General features: G+C 33.4%; 2 protein-coding genes across 7 annotated transcripts; both read right to left on the minus strand.

Annotated features, from left to right (window-relative positions):
• Positions 1-7,850: 7,850 nt before the first annotated feature.
• Positions 7,851-10,100, minus strand: LOC107855281 (probable inactive receptor kinase At5g58300). The gene is made up of 3 exons (XM_016700269.2): positions 9,926-10,100; positions 9,209-9,526; positions 7,851-8,443 (listed from the first exon to the last, which is right to left on the minus strand). The coding sequence occupies exons 1-3, from the start codon at positions 10,098-10,100 to the stop codon at positions 7,851-7,853; spliced, it is 1,086 nt and encodes a 361-aa protein (XP_016555755.2).
• Positions 10,101-13,764: 3,664 nt separating this feature from the next.
• LOC107855312 (probable polygalacturonase) lies at positions 13,765-19,483 on the minus strand. 6 transcript variants are annotated; one of them, XM_047414165.1, is made up of 7 exons: positions 19,344-19,409; positions 17,881-18,225; positions 16,532-16,652; positions 16,202-16,376; positions 16,029-16,099; positions 14,751-15,380; positions 13,765-13,958 (listed from the first exon to the last, which is right to left on the minus strand). In XM_047414165.1, the coding sequence occupies exons 1-7, from the start codon at positions 19,392-19,394 to the stop codon at positions 13,807-13,809; spliced, it is 1,545 nt and encodes a 514-aa protein (XP_047270121.1). In that variant the 5' UTR covers positions 19,395-19,409; the 3' UTR covers positions 13,765-13,806. The 6 variants fall into 6 exon arrangements, with proteins under 6 accessions (XP_047270121.1, XP_047270117.1, XP_016555797.2 ...); XM_047414161.1 differs by lacking the exon at positions 13,765-13,958 and having other exon boundaries at positions 14,603-15,380; positions 17,881-18,250; positions 19,344-19,483; XM_016700311.2 differs by lacking the exon at positions 13,765-13,958 and having other exon boundaries at positions 14,603-15,380; positions 17,881-18,239; positions 19,197-19,479.
• Between the last annotated feature and the right edge of the window lie 1,607 nt (positions 19,484-21,090).

The following is a 21,090-nucleotide window of genomic DNA, read 5'->3' on the forward strand; positions in this document are numbered from 1 at the left end:
AAACGGTGGGAAATATATGGGCTGAGCCGAAAAAAGACCCGAATAACTAGGCCCATGGGCTAGGATTTTACTAAACGGGTTTTCACAAATGGCCCTAAAATTGGCTGGTGTTTATATTTTGTCTCCCGTAAATAAAAGTCTTACAAAAATGACCTTTATAAGGGATGGTCTTGATTTTTGGGCTCCGCTTTATAAATTTTGTTCATAAGACAAACATCAATTATGACATTTGAAGAGAATGAATATACACAATTGACTAGAAGTCCCGCCTTATAGGCGAAGTTAGAACTTAGGTATATTGTCCACAAGCAAATGTTCTAATTCTTCCCCACATACATTCAGGAATTGAAGATAGCGAACTTGTCTAATTGACCACAAGTTCTGCCTTATACGCAAACTTTAAAACTTATTTAGCGGGGATAAAAATTCAAAACTGTATACTTGTGGGGAAGTAGGCGTAATTTCCTGTATTTTGATGTGATATTTTTTTATTTTGTTAGAAACTCAGAGAACTTTCAAGCAAAAAACGGTGGAGAATTAAGTCAAATAATTACTAATGTTTTCCTTTAATTAAAACAAGTTACTGGACGGTGCACCACATGCATGCATGCAAAATTCACGCAGAAAATAAATATTCCCCTAATCACCTTGACAAATAATTATATTATTAGATTGAATGCATAGATAACCCTAATTGTGTGTATATTTTATTTAGACACTTACGACTCAAAATTATGGAGAAGTTTCATTGCGTATTCTTAAGCTCTCGTAGATAAATTAACCACTTAAAAACATCACACTCCATTTCGTTATATGCATTAGTCTCAATACGTCGTAAAACCTACTCAAGCCTGCTCCAGTGAATGTTGATTGTCTAAATAGAGAAGGAGATATATTTTATATGATTGACTTATCTATGCATAGAAGCTAATTGAGAACTTTCACGTAGACATTTTTCAAAATATAAGCTGAAATTATGATTAATAAGAAAGCTTTATCAAAGTTGGAATGTTCAATTGAAATAGGTCATAATTTGTGTCAATTGAAATAGGTCATAATTTGTGTGTTAAAATAAAATACACCGATAAATTTAAAGGGACCAAGTAATTAAACACATCACCTATAACTAGCTAGAGAATTAGATTATCACAATCTTGGAGGTTTATTGGATTAAATTCTGGGCTAATTTCCACCTTCTTAGGAAAGTTAACTGTATTTGGGTTAGGGTTGACTTTTGAGGTTTGACTCACTAATCAAGGGGGATTTCCCAAGGTCAACTGGATATAGATGGAAAACTATAGCTGATTTTGAGTTGGTATTGGATCCTCCAACAACATTAATATTGAACTTGAGCTATTTTTGTTGAATTTTATAGAGAGATAGTTGTCTCGCGCCCCTAATTTCTAGGTAGTCTTTTTCAGTACATGCATCCTTCCGCTCAAAATCGTTCGAGTTTTTTTTGGGGAGTATGGCATGGTGTTACTCCATCATTGTAGTGCCTGCTATTTGAACTCGAGACATTTTCATTACCCTTTTCTTACCCTAAAAAAGCCCGATCATGACTTCACGTTCTTGAAACCAATATCCATCTTTTGGCTAACCTAGTCTCTTCTGTCCCTTAGGACCAAGAATGAGCAGTACATGTCCATCGACTTGGATGATCCCCAAACGTACTCTATTTTTGGAGAATCCAATGCGCACGCGGCATGATATGACCAAGGAAGAAGTAGTAGGGGAATTAACAAACTAAAAAATCAATGATCACTAACTATATTACATGCATGTGAAAAAAATAAAATCAAAGTTGTAACATGTGAAAGGGAATAGTGCAAATGTACAATAATGCGATGAGGGTGGTACCATAGCAAGTTGCACTTTAACGTTTGTCAAAAAAAGGAAGTATTGTAGGTATAGTAAAAAAAATGTTGTCCTTCAATAAATAACCTTAACTAGATAAAAAAAAATGCTCAGAATTTTATACTCCAATAATGCAGCCTATGAAAGGTTTCACATCACTCATGAATTCCCCACTGTTGTACATTTTTTTGCCTCTTCAAGCAGCAGGGCCCCCTATGCCCACTGTTACACACAACTCACAGTCTCACACTGCATGTCTGACTTGCCAATATTGTCTGTTCACCACATTTGTGTGTTGTGGAAGACAGCTACAAGTGCTGCCTGACCAGGACCACTACAACATGGTTGTCTCAAGAAAAAGAAATCATAGTAGCTGGCTTGAAATCTTGAATTCAGTGGCGGAGCCAGGAATCTCATCACGAATTAGTCGAAGGGGATTACACATCTACTATATACACATAAAAAATGATTTTAAATATGAATAGTGTAATTTTCCATCGAATGAACCTCCTAACCCTAAGCTAGCTCCACCCGGCTCTGATCATAGTTACCTTTTTCTGTTATATTATTTTAAATCTTCAATTGGGTTTCTGGTCTTTTGGTTGGAGTAGAGATGATGAGAGAATATCGCTATGATTGTGAGTGTTTATTATTATAGTCAATAAGGTTGAAACTTTGAGGAAATAAAATAACTTTGAATGGGGAGGATGATCATTTCGGTGAATTGACCGTATTAATTAAGACCAATATATGTGAATAAGTAGAGTACACTGGGATATTATTTACGAGAATCGTACCCTATCGAAAGAACTAGACAAATTAAAATGATCATGTAGCTAGCTCAATCTCATAACATTTTTTGTTGTTAAATGCTTAGTGAGTGATTTTAGTCTTTTGATCAAAGTAGAAATCAAGTTTATTTATAGTTAAACATGATTATTATTATTATTATTATTATATAAACAAAGCTAGAAACTTGCACATGGAGAGAAGCTTCAAATCGAAAGGGCGATCTTCCTGATGAAGTGATCGTATTTCAAACCAACCTAGACAAATACAGTATGTATATTAGAACGTTTAAGAAAATTATATAGAAAGAACTCAAAAAACTTAGTAACCATTTAACTTTAGGAGAAGGTGCATTTTCCTATCTTTTGATTAGCAAAACAACACAACCAATAGATATTTGTCACGATTCTTCATTTATCGATGGATATATAAAGTGCCACTTTCAAATCAGCAAGAGGTTAACCAAGTAAATTCATCATGCTCAAACATTAATTAGTAGATTGAGAGCACTACTTCTATAAATTAATTAATCAGCTTAATCAGAACCATGATGAGTTTACATATATAATTTAGCTCCATAATATATGAAGCATTAATAAAACATTATATTTTTCCTACAGAAATCCCACTATCTTTTTTCTCTTTTCAATTTTTTTTTTTTATGTTTTTTTTTTTGTTGGGAGAGATTTTTAAAATCTATATTGAATATCATAATAATGAAACCATCCACCAGAAAGAGTCATTGGCCGGCATTATGCAAGTTCTTGATTTTTCTCCACAACCCTCACTTCTTTTGCAGATCTAAGAACATTGGCCTGTAATCATAAAATAATGTCATGTTAAAACATAACAATAAAATTATATGTAGTATTAAGAATACAGAAGGGGCCCGGAACTTCAATGCAACGGTAAAGTTATTTGTGTTCACAGGCCGGTTAGAGCTGTGATAACAATCACTAATGCTTGCATTAGGGTAGGTTGTCTTCACACCCCCGACCAAAGCATGATAACAATCACTAATGCTTGCATTAGGGTAGGTTGTCTTCACACCCCGACCAAAGCATGAACACAGAATACTTTGTACACCGATCTGCCCCTTATGATATTAAGAATGTAAAAATACATTTAAGAAAACATGAGAAGAGATTAACTAACCTGATCCTCAGTGATTTCAACTGCAAAGCCATCAACAATAACCAAAGACAATCTCTTGCTATAGCTGCCTGGCTCAAAGGTTTTTGCTAACAGCTCATCATGTTTATTGCTTATGTACACATCCAGTTCATAGCTTCCCTTCTTTGTTCTATCATTTTACAAAAATGCAAAAACCAAGAATTAATACAACTACTTATAATAATTTTTACTTATTAGAGATAGATTCAAAACTTAAACCTAATTACCGATTAAAGGTTTCGAGTTTCTTTGAAATTGTGAACGTACTAATTAAAACTTATGTATAGTATGATTTTCCGATAAAACGCTCCACCATTGTTAAAGTGATAGGGTTTGATTGAACTCACTCCGAACACTTTATGTCCACTCGATTTTTTAATCAAGAAATTAATTAAAGACATTTTTATTTATAAGGAAAAAAAAAAAGAAATACTTACCTTTTGGATCGAAGGCGTTCGTATTCAGGATCATAATTCATGAAAACAAAGTAAAGTTCACTCTCTCCATTTGCCATTTTCTCCCTTTTCTTTTTTCTTCTTATTCTTTTAATAAAATGTGCACTAAGAAATAATGAAGCTCAAAAGTGGTATGCTATTTATACATATAGAGTCAAGTCAACATACTTTATTACAACATAAAATATTTATTATATATAGTCGTATTGACATTAATTATTCATCAATATAGATCACTTTAATTTAAATGTAATGTTATAGGATATTAAATACGGGGTCAAGCATAAAATTTCACACGATTTTTATTGAATTAACCATCTTTTTTTTTCACTGTGGTCGTATTGCAATTATTTCACCAATATGGATCATTTTATTTGAGTTATAGTCATTTGGTTGGAACAAGTTATCTCGAAATTAATTATCCGGGATTAGATATCCTGGATAAGTTATCTCACCATGTATATGGAATAACTTATCTCATCATGAGGCTATTAAGGGTGGGAAAAATAATCTAGCTCGGAACTACCTAATACCTACAACCAAACGCAAGATTAGATAATCCTGCATTTTACCTCGAAATCATTATACCTTATACCTCATACGAAATAACTGCAGCACGAATTTATTAATCAAAATTCTTCTTTTCGTCACTATCTTTTTTATAAAAATACATTCCTTACCATTATTAATCGTCTATGTAGATTTAGAATTCAGTATCGTATATGTTTATTGGTACAATTTAAAAAAAAAAAATTCTATAAATGTATGCTTCTTAAAAAATTATTTCTAAATTTTTACTTTTCTTTACTAATCCATCGTGTAATTAAGTGCTAAAGATAATGTTAAAATAATGTGAATTTGCATGATCGTGCTTAAGGAAACTTCTTGATTAATTCCTTATTAGGTTCTGCTAAAAGAATCTTAAAGTACTGCAAACCACACGCTTTGTAAGATTAAGTCAACACTATATAATTATAATTTATAAAAAAGAAAAATAAACTTGCTGGGATTAGTCAAAATGTACGTTACACTAATTAATTATATTAACAAATTAAATCATAGTTTTTTGTTAGCAATATAAAATCGTAATAAACGTAATCACCTATATATATATATATATATTTATTTTTTTTTTTTAATTAAAAGGCAAAGAGCTTTTTAATGTGTAGCAATTGGTTCAAGTGTCTTATATACCGTGACTAAATTAGATTGATTGGATCATATATTAATTGCATAAAAATAAACTCTAAACAATTTTGTAAATAGAGTACTTCGATGATCTAAGTTCATTTAATTCTTGATGAATAATTTACGCTAAGAAGATTTAGATTATAAAGCATATATATCAAGAAGATTTAGCAATATGTATATATAAAGTACATATAAGATATATATATATTTTAAAACTTATTTATGCATTGTATAACTTTGTAACTTGCGATTAATTTTTTTTACGTCTGAGAAAAAAGTTTGAATATCTTTTACGAAATTACATTTTATTTTGAAAAAAACAACATAAACATATACCTTATCTTACCATATTTACGCAAACCCTCATTCTTACAAAGTAATTAGAATAATGCTAACTAATTATGTATCTTCGTTGGATCTATCAAGAGCTAATTATTTATCTCGACGGACTCAAAATCAAGAAAAAAAAATATCGCGAGCTAATTATGTATCTTTACAAAGGAAAAAATAGATCTTTGTTGAATGTATCGAGAGCTACTTTTGTATCTTGACAGATCCAAAATTAAGATTTTCAGTAATTATGCAAAATGTCGGTTATTCAACTCCACACCGTTGGGATTTATGCTGTTTGTCCTTATTTTTGTGGAATGGACGGTAATTTACTTACTCACGTCCATTGTTTATACCAAATTGCTCGATTTAACATTAGACAGTAGCTGAGTCAGAATTTTCATCGAAGGGATTCAGAAATAATTATACGAATTAGTCGAAGAGGGTTCAACATCTACTGTATGTGCATAAAAGATACTTTTAACCATGTATAAATAGTATTAAAATAGTACTCATAATTTTCCGTCAAAGGAGAGATCGGATGAACCCCTGAAGCAAAGATAGCTCCGCCACTTACGTTAGAAGATAAAAATTGATGTAAAAATATGGATCACACACTTATTCATGGGGTGTCCGCTGCTTATGTCGCGCTCCCTTACCTTGTGAAATAAGATATAAATATCGAGCACGAGTAAATTTTTATTGGGATGGACCTGCCTGTTACGAGGAGGGAAGGGGTAGTAATAAAAGCAAACGTGTAGTATCTGACATGTATCAGTACTACACATGAAGTGGTCCTCTTTGAATGTGTCTGTTTTAGTGATAGAAAAATTAGGAAGAAATTAAACCAACGAATCAAAAGAGCAAAAAAGGACTTTGATTTGTCTGTCGTAAGATGCCCTATACAGGCTATCTATACTATCTATCTTCTGCTTTCTGTAAGAACCACACGTGAGGCTACTCTATATTTCTGTCCCTTCTAAGATCCCTTTATTATGGAAAAAATATTGCCCCTATACTTTACCTCAATTAGCTATAAGTAAAGTTATCGTGTCATCACGAGGTTATGGATTAAAGTTGTGAAAGTAATCTTTGATACAAATGTGATAAAAAGCTGCGTATAATAGACTCTTGCGGTTCAGCCTTTCCATTCCTTGAACCATCTGGATAGCGGGAGCTTTAGTGTATCGAACTGTCATTTTCTTTTTATTTACGTACAAGTATACATCTGTTAGAAACAATCTCTATACCCCCACAAAATTAAAATAAAGATAAGATTTACGTATATTGTATCATTTTTAGAGTCCAGTGGTGGAGCCACATACATTTCAGGGGTTCATTCGAACCCCCTTTCGTCGGAAAATTATACTATGTTTATATGGTCAAAAATATTTTTATGTATATGTAGTAGATGTTGAACTCCGTATATTTACTTCTGAACCCCCTCAGTGAAAATTCTGGCTCCACCACCCACCCACTCGTAAGATTAGGACGGTCATCATGTTGTTGTATTTTAGTCTTTAGAATAAACAAAAAAAGACACAAGCAAGGATCATTGGTATTAGATTACATTTTAACCTCAATATTAGGTAGAGTAGAGAGAAAAAGTCACAAATAAGCCCCCCTACCAAGTGTTTTATTAAGTAAAATGTTCAAGTAAAAACTACACATCACCATTCAAATTAATTCGAATTGTTGATTCTTTGTTCTAGTTAAAGATCGTTATTTTCGTGTTGACGATGAAATAATGTAGTTTGAAAGAAATCAACAAAATCAGAAAGTAATGGTCAAAAGATTGTGATAATATTATTTCAATACCCTAAAAATTTCAAACGTGTCTTAAAACATACATTTTGAGCACAACATAATATGCCGAGCGATAAAGAATCTTTTCATCAATCAACACAAAATGCTAAGCAAATTCTGCGAGTTTATATTTCACCATGTATGTTTCAAAGCATATCTAATCCCAATTTGCTTGGGAACGAGACGTTATTATTATTATATGCTTTAAAGCATACACGACGAAATTACATTTTCCTAATATCAAAACACCTATATAAATGTATTATGTTTTACATTATAATAACACTTATTTGAGTAATTTATCATCCTCAATGTATCTCCTAGGTATATTACTATTTGTTTCATTGTAGGCCTAGCCTCTAGATCACTATCTATGCATCTCAAAGCTATATTCAATACATTAAATACTTGTTTTCTTTCTTTCCCTTGTACAAAAAACTCAAACTTCCCATTTTCCATTTCATCTTTCTTCATTATCCCTTGCCTTCTTCCTAGTATGTCCAACAAAATAATTCCAAAATTATACACATCATTTTTTTGGCTTATTAGCAATTCACAATAGGCATATTGATCATCGAGAGGGGGCGGTTTCTCTTGCCAGGTATCAGAAAACTCTGTCCTCTCTACTAATTGCACGAAGCCATAGTCGGAAAGACAGGCAGTGAAATCGGTGTTGATCATGACATTAGATGCCTTGACATTGCCATGGACGTTTAGCTGTATGTCCTTTTGATCTTTTGGAGGATTTTGAGAGTGGATGAATGCAATGCCGTGAGCAATGCATACAATTATTTTTAAACGTTGTTTCCATTGTAGTGCTGTTTGGCCTAGGTCCCTTGCCCCTGCAGGAAAGAATCCAATTAGCATATATTAAATAATTTAATATCGTAAAGATATCACATCTGAACCTAACTCAACCTAAAAGCTAGCACATGAGGGGAGGAATGTCCAAGTTCATATAACAATCATCGATTCGCCAACAAATATGGGGCTCCAGTTCACTCTAACACCCCCTTCACGCCCAATCCCAACTAGAGCATGGCGAGGATGAACCTGGCTCTGATACCGTCTAAAGATGTGAGACATGGACCTAACTCAACCCTAAAAGCTAACTCATCCAATGATATTGATTTTAGTTTTTTGTTTCATCCGGTGTATAAAATTCGTACGCGAGTGAAATCCCATCGCTCTTTTTCCTTTTTTCACCCCCATGTTGCCACACCGGGGGAATATGGAGACGTAAAAAGGGGTACCTATCAACTTGTTCCAACCTAGGATAATAAGCTCATGAGAGCTTGGTCTTACTTCACCGACGAGAAAGGAAAGAAGACTTGCATTTCCAAGTTTAACTCAGACGTAGCTCCCTTTTTTGGGGGGTGGGGGTTGGGGGTTGGGGTTGAAGCAGTGTCAAACCAAAATACCCAACAAGCATTAACTCTCCCTGAAAAGGATTAATCCGAATTCCACATTTGCATCAAATTTGGGATTTGCATTCGAAATCTCTAATCAAGAACGAAAGCATCTTATCCATCCCATCACAACTCTGATGCATAAGTTTTTGTGACAAAAATAATGAAACTGATTCATCTATGACAATGAAAACTTACCTGCAAGTAAATCAGCAAGACTACCCATTGGATAATAATCACAAACAACAAACTTGATCCTCTTTGAGTATAAATAAGCTGTGATTGGAACAAGTTGTTTGCAGTCTCTACTAACCCTAGCAAACTTCTCAATTCTTCTCCCAAATTCATTCTTTTTCATCACCACTTTTCTAAATCTTTTTAGAGCACAAATTTTCCCTTTTAGGAGCACAATTTTCTCAGTCATTCCTAAATGACTCTCTCCCATAACTCCAACTGATGCCCTCAACACTTCTTTTAGTGTCAATCTTGGCTCACATGGACGAGCTACTGTTTTACCTGTTCAGACATAATATAATTAAATAAATTAAAAAATATATATTCTTTAATATATAGTTTAAAGTTTTAGATAAAATGGCTAATAGTTTTAAGTTATATATATCATCAATATACGATATTTTTACATCATCAGATCACCTTAATTTACCTGTTTAAGAGGTAACATGTCTTATTCAAGATTAGAAATCTCACATTTTAAGAATGGTTACCTTCAAACAAGGGTGACCAGTTGAACAACATTCATCGGAAAAGTATACTTTTATATTATATTTTGAATATTATTAGCAAAATTTCTTATTCACCGCTGCCTAGCAGGCTGAAGATATCCTTGAAGTAACCTAATAATGTAACTTTTTTATATACTGACGGCATATATAATTTAAATTGATTCGACGTTACCATGATTACGATTAGGATCATTGTTTTCATCGAAAAATACGAGAGGGACATCTTGTTTGAATCCTATAATGAACTCCTCGTACTCATAGATTGACATTGATCTGCAGCTATTTTCTTCATGATCATTGAAACTCTTTTTAATTTGGTGTTTAGTGACAAAAGCTCTTGATAACATCTTTAATTATGTTAGAAAAAAAAAATTAAGTGTTTTAGAAAACTTTCAGAAAATGGATCCTTGGTGAGAATTTATTGTGTTTTGGGGGGGTGTCTCATTGGTTATAGTGTCTTAGAATACATCGAATAATTCCAGGTAAAAAATGGTTTTATATAGTATTTAATTAAGATTAATTTATGAGGTTTAAGGAGATAGTGAGTTGGGATCCTTGTTTTTCACAAAGAATATTATTGGTTTGGAATTAAATATCTTGATTTGCTTACACATTAAAGTCATAGAATCATATTGGGGAAAGTTGTTCCCGTCTGATCAGGTGATCACATATTCAAGCCATAAAAATTATCTCTCATAAGTTGCATATAATAGACGCTTATAGTTTGATACTTCCAAAATTCTGTGCATAATGAAAGCTTAGTGCACTAATTGAATTACCCTTTCTATGTGTTATTGTGTGTCCATTTATATATTGTGTGATAGATAAACTTATTCGCATTGAGTGTTATATCAAACCATCAAATATAAGACACTTTGTCATTCATACATACAATTATCATTTAAATATGTTTAAGTAATATAAATTGTCAATTTCGCCCTTTACTTTTTATTTTGGCTAAATATATATACAGGCTCCTTAACTATTTCACTTTTTCTGTATAGGTACCTCAATTAAGATAGGTACCTATTGAACACTTTATTCCTTTACAAAACGTGTCAATTGAGCACAATCGCTGATGTGGCGCTGATTTGGCGTGGCATGTGTAATACACTCTTCATTAGGACAGTGAGAAGCCATAATTTATTGTAATTTCATTTTTTTTTTAAATCTTTTTTCATTTCAGCAACAATATGATTTTCCATTACATTGAATGTCTTTCTTAATTTTCATTAAAATTATATTGAAATGATTTCATTTCAAAATTAAAAAATTTTAAAAATTACATTCAATTTCAAAATTTAAAAAATTATATTGAACGCCTTTTTAAATTTTCATTAAAATTACATTGTAATTTTCATTTCAGAAACAAGGTAGAGAGAGAGAAAAGAAGAGAAAAAGAGACGAAGTGCGACTGTTTTCGTCGAAAGTTCCCCGGATTAACACCGAAAAAACATCTGGTCATTGTTGTTATTGTTTTCCGGTGATTTAACGTCGGGGAACGTTGTTGGTCGCCCGAATTCGTCCAAATCTGATCGTTTCTGCTCAACACAATTAACCGCCGGAAAATCATATTGTTGCAGTGTTGGAAAAAGAAAATTGAAAATAAAAAATAAAAAAGGCGTTCAATGTAATTTCAGTTTATGCTTCTCTCTCTCCCTCGGATTCTCTCCTTTCCTCTCTTGCTTTCTCACCTTTTCTCTATCTCTGTTCACTGTGCGCGTGTGTGAATCTGGTGAGGTAAGTGTGCGTGTGTGTTCTCGTGAAGGTGAGAGTATCGGATGTGCTGTGTGAGTATGTCAATTTGTTGTTGTGATGTGTAGTCTATTTCAGTGAAAAATAATATACGAACACTGCAAAAATAATATACGAAGAAGACAAAAAAATGAAATTTTCTTTTCAAAAATAAATCGTTATTGTTGCTTATTGTATATGAGTGTGTGTTGAATTGGTTCTCTTTTTCTTATTGTTGGGTGTTGTTTTAACGGAAAAATGAAGAATTGAAAGTGTGGTTTAATGGTGGAAGAGTAGGAGGAAGAAGGAGGTAAAGAAATAAAATTATTTTTCTTTATGGAGAAAGAAGGATTTGAAAGGAAAGAAGAAGATACTTTTTTTTTTTTCACTTATGTGCTCAAAAATGGAGAATCATTTCTTTTTTTTACAAACTAGGCTCAATTAAAATCATTTGTGAAGGAGTAAAGGGTTCAATAGGTACCTGACTTAATTGAGGTACCTATACGAAAAAAGTGAAATAGTTCAGGGGCCTGTATATGTATTCCGTCTTTTATTTTCTAAAGTAACCTTATTTAATTTTACTATAAACATCGAATGCAAATAATTATTCACATTCGTATTCTTATTCTTATCTTGAGTCTTTACTAATGCACGAAAAAAAATACAGAGAAAAAAATAGTACTCGATCTCTCGTCTCAAAAAGAATAACACAACGTTAATTTAGGACCACATAATTCAAAAATCTTATTTTTTTCTTAAATTTCGTATCAAGTTAAACTAATTCATTCTTTTTGAAATGGAGGGAGTAAATGATTAAATAAGTGTTATGTATGAATATTTGAGTCCAATAAGATGGACCATGAAAAGGACATGATACGTCACCTACTTCAAATTCAAAGACAATATTATTGATCCCTGTTTTGTTCTTAGTTTGTGCAAAACTGCGTCATTAGTACATTTATAAACTAATGTTACGTTTTTATACTAAGGTTTTATTTTGTTTTTTAGTTCAATTTACCTTGCCCAATGACAAATAGCAAGATTAGTGGATATAAAGCACCCATAGTAACGCAAGTGTATGTTACATTGATCACGGAAAAAATAAGAAGCTACATATATATACTGTATTGAAAAACTTAATTTTAATGATGTGAGATAGTTTTGAAAAATCATATATATAGTTTCGACTCGAAACGGATTATATTTCACCATGTTAAGAGCGTCTTTTAATTGTCTCAGCTCAACAACACTACTAATGCGTATGGTTTGTCGAGACGAGCCTGGAAAGGAAAGAATGATGGTGTGAAGTCCTAGTTTAGTACCTTTTTCTATAGCTTGGAGATGTACACACGAGAAAAAGCTAGCATGTTGGCTTCGTGGTCATAAATACTCGAACGATGTGATCAGTGCGACTGAGTGAATCCCTTGATTAAATTAAACTATGAGGTGATAAATTATGTGAAACGTAGTTCAAAGAGGAGATTATTAGGTGGGCGAATAAACTCTCACGTACTAGTAATTGAAAAACAAAGTACGTAATAATGTGTAAGGATACCATTAATGGAGCAAGGCCTTTTGAAAAAATCATGCAAATTTAATTCGGACAATATCGCACCATATTAAAAGTGTCTTCAGATTGACAAATACATGCATGATGTAAAAGTGTCCTTTTTCTGTTTGTTGAGATTTGAAACCAATCTCTCATAGGCTCACTCCATTGTCCATTAGACCATACGTACTTAAATGGTTATATATTCATTTTACACCAACAATTGGCATAAGGTGAGATTAATATTACAACCTAATGGTTATTAATTTAACTCCACAAGTAAATATTGTTGGATTTAACTCCACCCCCTCTTCTTTTTTACCTCTCTTTTCCCCATATTCACTGCCCACCCTTCCAAATGGAAAAAAAATAACTCATCCACGTAGATGGTAAAACGAGTTACTCGTTGCTTAATCCTCTCTCTATATACACATTCATATCTTACTTTTTTCTTCAACCAGTAACAAACATAGTTCCTTTGAACCAATTCACAAAAATGGACAAACTCCTCATTGCTATTTTCTTCCTGTTTTTCACCTTCTCATTAGCTCGCACACCGTTAACACAAGAAGAAAACGATATCCCTCACATCAAACTTCCTGAGAGTCACCCGGAATCCGATGCCACCTCGACGAACCAGTTTGACAAGGAGATTCAACATGTTCAAGAGAATCAAGATCATCTTCCCGAACCTAAGGGCAAGAAGATTAAAGCATTACCTTTGACGCTTGTCCGGCTTCGTCCTATCAACCGCCATTTCCGGGTCAGACCTAAGCGTCCTTCCCGATTATGTAACCACCACCATTTCCGCCATGCACACAACCTGAAGCCAGGAACACAGTCAGCACAACTTGATGATCTGATCCCTCATGGTACAGATATGATACTTTCTTCTGGTGAGAACAGTTACTTTGACCATGTAATGTTCCATGATGGCATGCATCGGGTTCCGGAGGAGTGGATGAGTTTCCTATACAATAATGACGAAGATGATGATGAACAGAAGATGTCGAACTTCATAATCAACCGGAATAATCACAATAAGTTTGGTAGAATGAAACTGAAGGAACGTTTCTATGACCCCCTTGATGATGAGGAGGACGAGGATGAGCATGCTAAGATTTCAGAAATGCAACAGGAAGATCAACATAGCTTTGATAAGAAGGAAATGAAGAAGCAGTTGCTCAAACGTCACCATGAAGAAGAGGAGCGAGAAGCTGAAGAAGGGAATGGAGCACTTAGAGAGGGAAAAAAGACAGGTGGTTTCATGAAGCACATTCGCAAGTTCTTGGACAACTACTTCGATTGAAGCCCTTCTGCTAATGTGCTACACGTTTTGCTTTACTATTTCGCATAAGTGTCTGTATTTCTAGAATTGCTCTGTTTGGTTGAGGCCTGAGACAACCTCTTCGGTAGAAATACCAGGTTGTGTGCCATATACGCCCACCCTCTCCCTACGCTGACACTAGCAGGGGATTGGAGCACTTTGTGCATAGAATAAACCTTTAGCTTGTTGTGATGTGTGTGTTAGTAGTTGTAAACAAACTTGCATCCATGGGAGATGTGTAGTAGGAAAATATGCATACAATATGATTGTGTACCAAGTTGAAATTACAATTTTACTTAGAACCGGAACAAAATTCTTCATTTCTTTTTTGTAATTTACTGAATTGAATTGGAAACAAAGAATCACTACAAGATACTCAGAAGTAGGTAGAGCATGCACCGGTTTGTTGGCTGCTGGTGAGTTCTGAGCAAGGCCAAGGGCTGACTTGAATTGCAGCCCCTCTAACATCTGAGCATTTCCAAGGTAACTTTCGTGGTCCAGGGTTGCCATGAAGGTTGATATTGGAGAGACAAATCCCGGAGAAAGGGGAATTCTTTATGCCACGAATCAAACCAGCCTGCAAAACCTTTTCACCCCAAACATCCTTAATCTTGATACCCTTGACAATTGGAAGAGCATTTGGATTGAAATTACCATCCGGATGGTCCCCAACATCACCTGCAATCTTAATCCCCATTCGTGTGTTTTCCATGTAGACATTTGAGACCGTAATGTTTCTGATCATCCCTCCTCGACCAATGTTCGTCTTAATGTGAATGCCAACTCCCATGTTGAAAAGGCTTATATGCTCAGCTAAAACATCCACTACGCCACCAGAAGTTTCGCTTCCAACTGCAATTCCAGCAAATGGAGACGATCCAGTTATCCTTCGGATTGTTATGCCATGACTAGAGCGACCATAAGCAATACCATACTGATCCCAGCCACTCTTTACGGCTATTAGGTCATCCCCTACTGAAATATAGGAATCTTCTATGCAGACATTAGAGCTTGAATCTGCAATAATAAACAAACATGTAAATGAATTAACTGTAAATAAAGAAAAACACCACGTACTGCAACAGAGTCTACAGGACCCTCCGCACTTGGCAACTCAATTGGTTCACTTCCAAGAACAGAAATATGGTAAGTGGAAACCAAACTTCTACAGAGAGTAATTAACTTCTTTATGAAAGGTCAATGGATAAATATATGTCCAGAAAATTGTTTAGCAGTCGTCTTTGTTTCCAAACAAAAGCGATGCTAAATGAAAGTTTATTTCACTCACTCCAATGTTGCATCAAATTAGAAGGTTGAAGGTCATTGGTTATATTGTACAGGGCAATGATAATCTCAATATGATATCTCTTCTGCACACTACCACATCAAAAAAGAAGAAGACTATCTCAACTCTGAACAGTTCAAGGATTTCTGCCAAATATTTTGCACTAACTCATTTAAGCACAAGTTACCATAACGAAATGCAACAATAAAAGGGGACTCTGAAGACTTGAGGAAGAGAGACTTGCACAAAAAAGTACTACTAGCTTTTGACCCCCAGAAAAAGAAGCTCTAACTTCGTAACATAAATAAAAAGGTTCAGTGTAAGAAACAAAGAGTCCAGTCCCTTTAGGAAGTTGATTTCAGAATACTGCTTTGCTTTACCTGGATCGATTCCATCAGTGTTTGGTGAATCAGCTGGAGCCAATATGGTGACATGTCGAATGACAACGTTGCTGCCAGATGAACAAATAAACAAATTAAACTAGACCTCTATAGACAAGCTATACGGCTGCAGCTGTTTTTCAGATTTTTTTACATGCTTCACAAACTTATACCTGCAATAAACAGGGTGGATATTCCAAAAGGGAGAGTTCTTGAAAATGACATTAGAAAAGATTATGCCTCTGGAGTTCATTAGTTCAACGAGATGAGGTCGTGTATATTGAAGAGTTCTTTGCCTCCACATATTCCACCAAACATCACCCTGGCCATCAATAGTACCATTCTCACCTGAAAAATCAATTTAATACTTCAGCCGAACCACATTAAACAAGGCCTTGAATGTCATTACAATAAAGTTAGGAGGTTCATACTTCTTACTTTCCATAAATTGTACCCAAAAAGGTATTGAGGAAAATGTAAATGAATATATAATTGATATTTACCAGTGATAATCACATCATGGAGCCCATTTCCATGGAGTAAGCTCATATACCTTCCACCAGGTCGCTCTCTTCCTCTTCCATATGAAGGCAATGGATCGACCAATGGCCATTGACTTGGATCCTGAATTGTAATTCATTGCCAGGATTAGCGAACCAATTGGATGACACAATGGAGGAGAAGAATAACTGGTCTTGACTTTGAACTAAAATATGTGATCTCATACTACATATGTAAAACATCAATTTCCAAAAGGATGCATTAAACGGAAACATCATATCTTTGAGTTGGCACACGATTGCGACTTCTACAACGATGTACATATCTAAACCCCTCCAGCACCCACTATCAAACTACCTCTCCTATAAGAAGGGTAAGCTACGGATTGGTACAAAGCACTCTGAGGTAGATGCATAAACTGTTGCAGTCTACAGTATATGCAAAGAATGAATCTAGCTAAAGATAGTCAATCTGAATAAAGGCTCTAATGGTTTGAAACTGAAGGATTAAACGAAGGTCCAAGAGTACAACAGGAATCTCACCAGCGTAACCGTCTATATTTCTTTTACTTCCATGGCATGTCATACTATTTTCAGTTTATCATAAAAGATTGTGGGATGACCATGTGGAGTTAGACGAACAAGAAATGGTTATCTACTTATCTTGCTGAAAAGTAGCCCAATGTTTTACATTCTTGTTTTCTTTTTATTGTGAGATGTAAATTCTTGTTTGATTAACCGCAGTTCTGTTCAGAGATTACTTCACAGTTACAAGCATATAACTGAAAAATAAGACTATAACGAGACAAAGATCAAATTGGCTTTCATTGTTATAATCAATTATTTGTTTTAGGGTGATGAAGACCATTAAATAGTTCAATAATCCCCATGGCTGTACACAATCCCTAATATTTTAAATACCATCACATGGATCAGGTCCCATTATCCAAACGCCCACCAATTACTTAAATGCAGTTAACTCCTATTGTCCATATCTAAATAATTGCTCATTTTAAACAGTCACTTTAACTTACTCCAATTACATGTCTTGCTTAATATATTAAACATTGTGCTATAAGCCCCACCATTCAAAACGAACAACGACGTTTAAGCACGTGAACCTGAAATCTAGGTCAAGAAAATTAGACACTTACCAGTCAGCTGCCTATGCCAGCAAACTCAGATCATACTTGGAAAAAGGTTTTAAAAACTACATCTATAAAATTTCAAGAAAATTCTTGCATTCATGGCTGAATGAGTCGAATGATAAAATGATATCATTCTAATGTTATAAAGTACATATATGAAGAATTAAGTATAAGTAAGAAACAGCAGCAATGTTGGAATTATACCTGAGTAGCTTTGATAACAGCACCACCGGCTAAATAAAGAGTCATTCGACTGGTAAGATTAAATGGACCGGTCAAGTATACACCAGGAGGTATGTAAAGCAAAGTTCCACCCCTCCTCTTCAAGTGTTCAATTCTAAAAATTGCTTCTCTAAATGCTTTTGTATTCAATGTCTTTCCATCACCTACACCTCCAAAGTCCAATATCGATATCTTATCATATCGATATTGCATTGGTACTATCCCCGAGCACGTCTCCCACTCTGCCACCGCCGACCAGTTCATCAGAAGCAATGTGCTCACAATGCATAGGACCCATCGATTCATTGTCTCCGTGGTTGAAGGAAGCTGGGGGGGAAAAACTGTATACAAGCTTAAGCACCAATATTACACAAGATTAATCAAATTTCAGAAAAAAAGGAACTTCTTTTATTATCAAAACTTTTTACAAGAATAACCATTCACAATAACAGCAACAACTCAATTCCATATCAGTTTGGCTAGAACTATAAGGGGGCATTTGACCATGAAATTTTTTTACTTTTTCCGTAAAACACGTTTGTCCATAAAATTCCGTAATTTTCAAGAATTTGAAGAACACCAAAAGGCTTTTTTTATTTTTTTTCACTTCAAATTACTCACAATTTTTATTTTTTTTAAAAAAAACAACTCCAATTTGTATTCATGACCAAATACAAATACAATTTTCAAATGTAATTATCACTTTTCGCTTTGAAAAACAAAAAAATTACTTTTTTCAAATGCTCAATAATTTGTCTGCATGAGCTAATAGTGATTACTGAACATTAAGCAAAAGGGTAAGCAAAATATCCTTTCTTTTTTTGCTTGTTAAGAGTGAAGAAGAAAAAATTCGAGAAAACCCCCAACTAAAATAAGAGAAAAAATGCAGCAAAAATAACAAAGAAAAAACTCCAAATACACAGATCTAGTTCAATATGCACGTAAAAAAATTGAGAACACAGTTGAAAAGTTGAGAAATTTAATAATGTTAAGCATAACGAGAGCTAATTTCTGCTGAAAACGGAAAGTAGCAAAAACTAACACAAAAATGCAGTTAATAAAAAAAATAAAACGTCAAAGTTTTCGCTATGCACGAAATTCAAGATAAGCCTGGACCACTATTCGCATCACAACTGTACCAGTTACTTCAAGATGTAAAAGAGAAACAACTAACCAGGAATACACATAGATCTTATTATATATGCATGAAAATCCCAATTAGCAGTAAACAAGCAGAACATAACAAAATGAGGAACAAAAAAATAAAAGCTGAAATTGAGAATTGTTTAAGAGGGTACCTGAAGAAGGGGATTTGGATTTGTCTACAAGTTAAAAAGTGTCTTTTGTTGTGTAGAAGAAGAAGAAGAGAGGAGAGTGAGCAAAGTTTTACTCGTATTTTTTTAATTTAATAAGCAAAACAGGGGAAGTGGAAAACAGAGAGTCACCTTCATCAGCTGCTTATAGTACCATAATGCCCCATTTGGCCAACATTTCATTCAAAGCTAATTGTTGATTTGAACTTAACAAGTTTATTTTTTATATATATAGTTTATGACATTTTGCAAATTTTTACAATCGAATGATATATTATCCTTTATCGAGAATATTTTTTAAGCATTACATTATATTATATTTTATTTTATTTTATTTAAAAATAAATACATAGAAGGAAGCCTTAGAGTAACTGGTAAAGTTAATGGCACGTGATCAGGAGGTCACGGGTTATCAAACTTTGAAATCAATCGAAATGAAAAATAAGATTGCGTGCAATACACCCTTGTAGGTGGGATCCTTTTTTGGACCCTGTATATAGCGAGCACTTTATTGCACCAGCCTACTATTATTTTTTTTAGAAATAAAATTCGATTATACTTATAAAATTAAGAACAATAATAATGAAATTTTTTTCACATAATACGATAATTTCTTTAAGTTAAATTCTCAAATAATGCATTTCTTTTTTAAAAAAAAATAAAAATCAGGCTTAGAATTGAAATCCTCCCTTTTTAGTAGGATTTGGTGGAATCATGTGGACACATTAAAGTTCCTGCTATACATTGAATTAGGGAAAGAATTGAATCACAAAAACTATTATACATAGAGCTGGTTTGGATAAAATTAAAAAAATATTAGTTTTTTAGCTTAAGTGACTAAAAGATTAAAATAAGTACTTATAAATTAAGCAGATAAGTGTTTGGATAGAAGTATTGAAACTGAAAAAAAGTTGTTGATGCGTTTAGTAAACAAGTGATGTTAAGCACTTTTTTATTGTTAAAATGACTTAAATGTCCTTAAAGTTGTTAACCCTATAAATAAGGTGAATTATTTATAATTTTTAATTTTAAAATAACATTTTTGAACGAAACCTCCGATTAATGATGGATTCGATGAAAACAAAGAAAAAAGATAAAGAGAAAATTGGAGGAAAGAGATGAAACGAAGCGGCAAAGAGAAAAAGAACAAAAAAATTATATTTAAGGGCTACAAGTTTAGAGGAAAATATCAGGGATAAAAAGATAAATATTTTGGTCAGGCCTAAAAGAATTTTAATTTAAAAAACAAAAAATTGGGGCACCCAGCTTCTCACTTTTTGATTATTTTAATAAGTTTTGAGCCTTTTTTTAAGTAATTTTTAATTTTACCAAACACCTTAAAAAACTAAAAAAAAATAAATTAAAAGTTGGTTTGATCATATTTTAATCCTATCCAAACTGGCTCATAGTTTTATCGTGCATTTGTAAGCTATTTTTATGGCTTAAAATCGTGATGTCCTGAATATATAAGAGCAATTTTATAAATTATATCAAGGCTTCTTTTTAGGATTTAATAACTGAAATTGAAGTTTTATTCAAATATTTTAAACGAACACTAATTTCAAATCAAAACTGCAAAAAGTTCCACTTGCGGGGCCAAACACCTACTAAAGTTTTTGGTTTTTTTTAATCACACAAACGGGGCCATTGATGTATACTCAACGCCAATTCTTTCTATTCAGATAATGAATACACCACAAATTGTCACAATTAACACAGCTTGATCACATACTTAGGATAGGAATTTATTCGAATCGTTCATGATAAAAAAATTATACTATATATACATGATTAAAATATTCTTTATATTTATATAATAAATATTGAACCCCCTTCAGTTAGTTTGTATGTTGACTTGTGAACCCCAAATCCCTAATCC

This window comes from Capsicum annuum, chromosome 1, assembly GCF_002878395.1.
Source record: "Capsicum annuum cultivar UCD-10X-F1 chromosome 1, UCD10Xv1.1, whole genome shotgun sequence".
Taxonomy (NCBI): domain Eukaryota; kingdom Viridiplantae; phylum Streptophyta; class Magnoliopsida; order Solanales; family Solanaceae; genus Capsicum; species Capsicum annuum.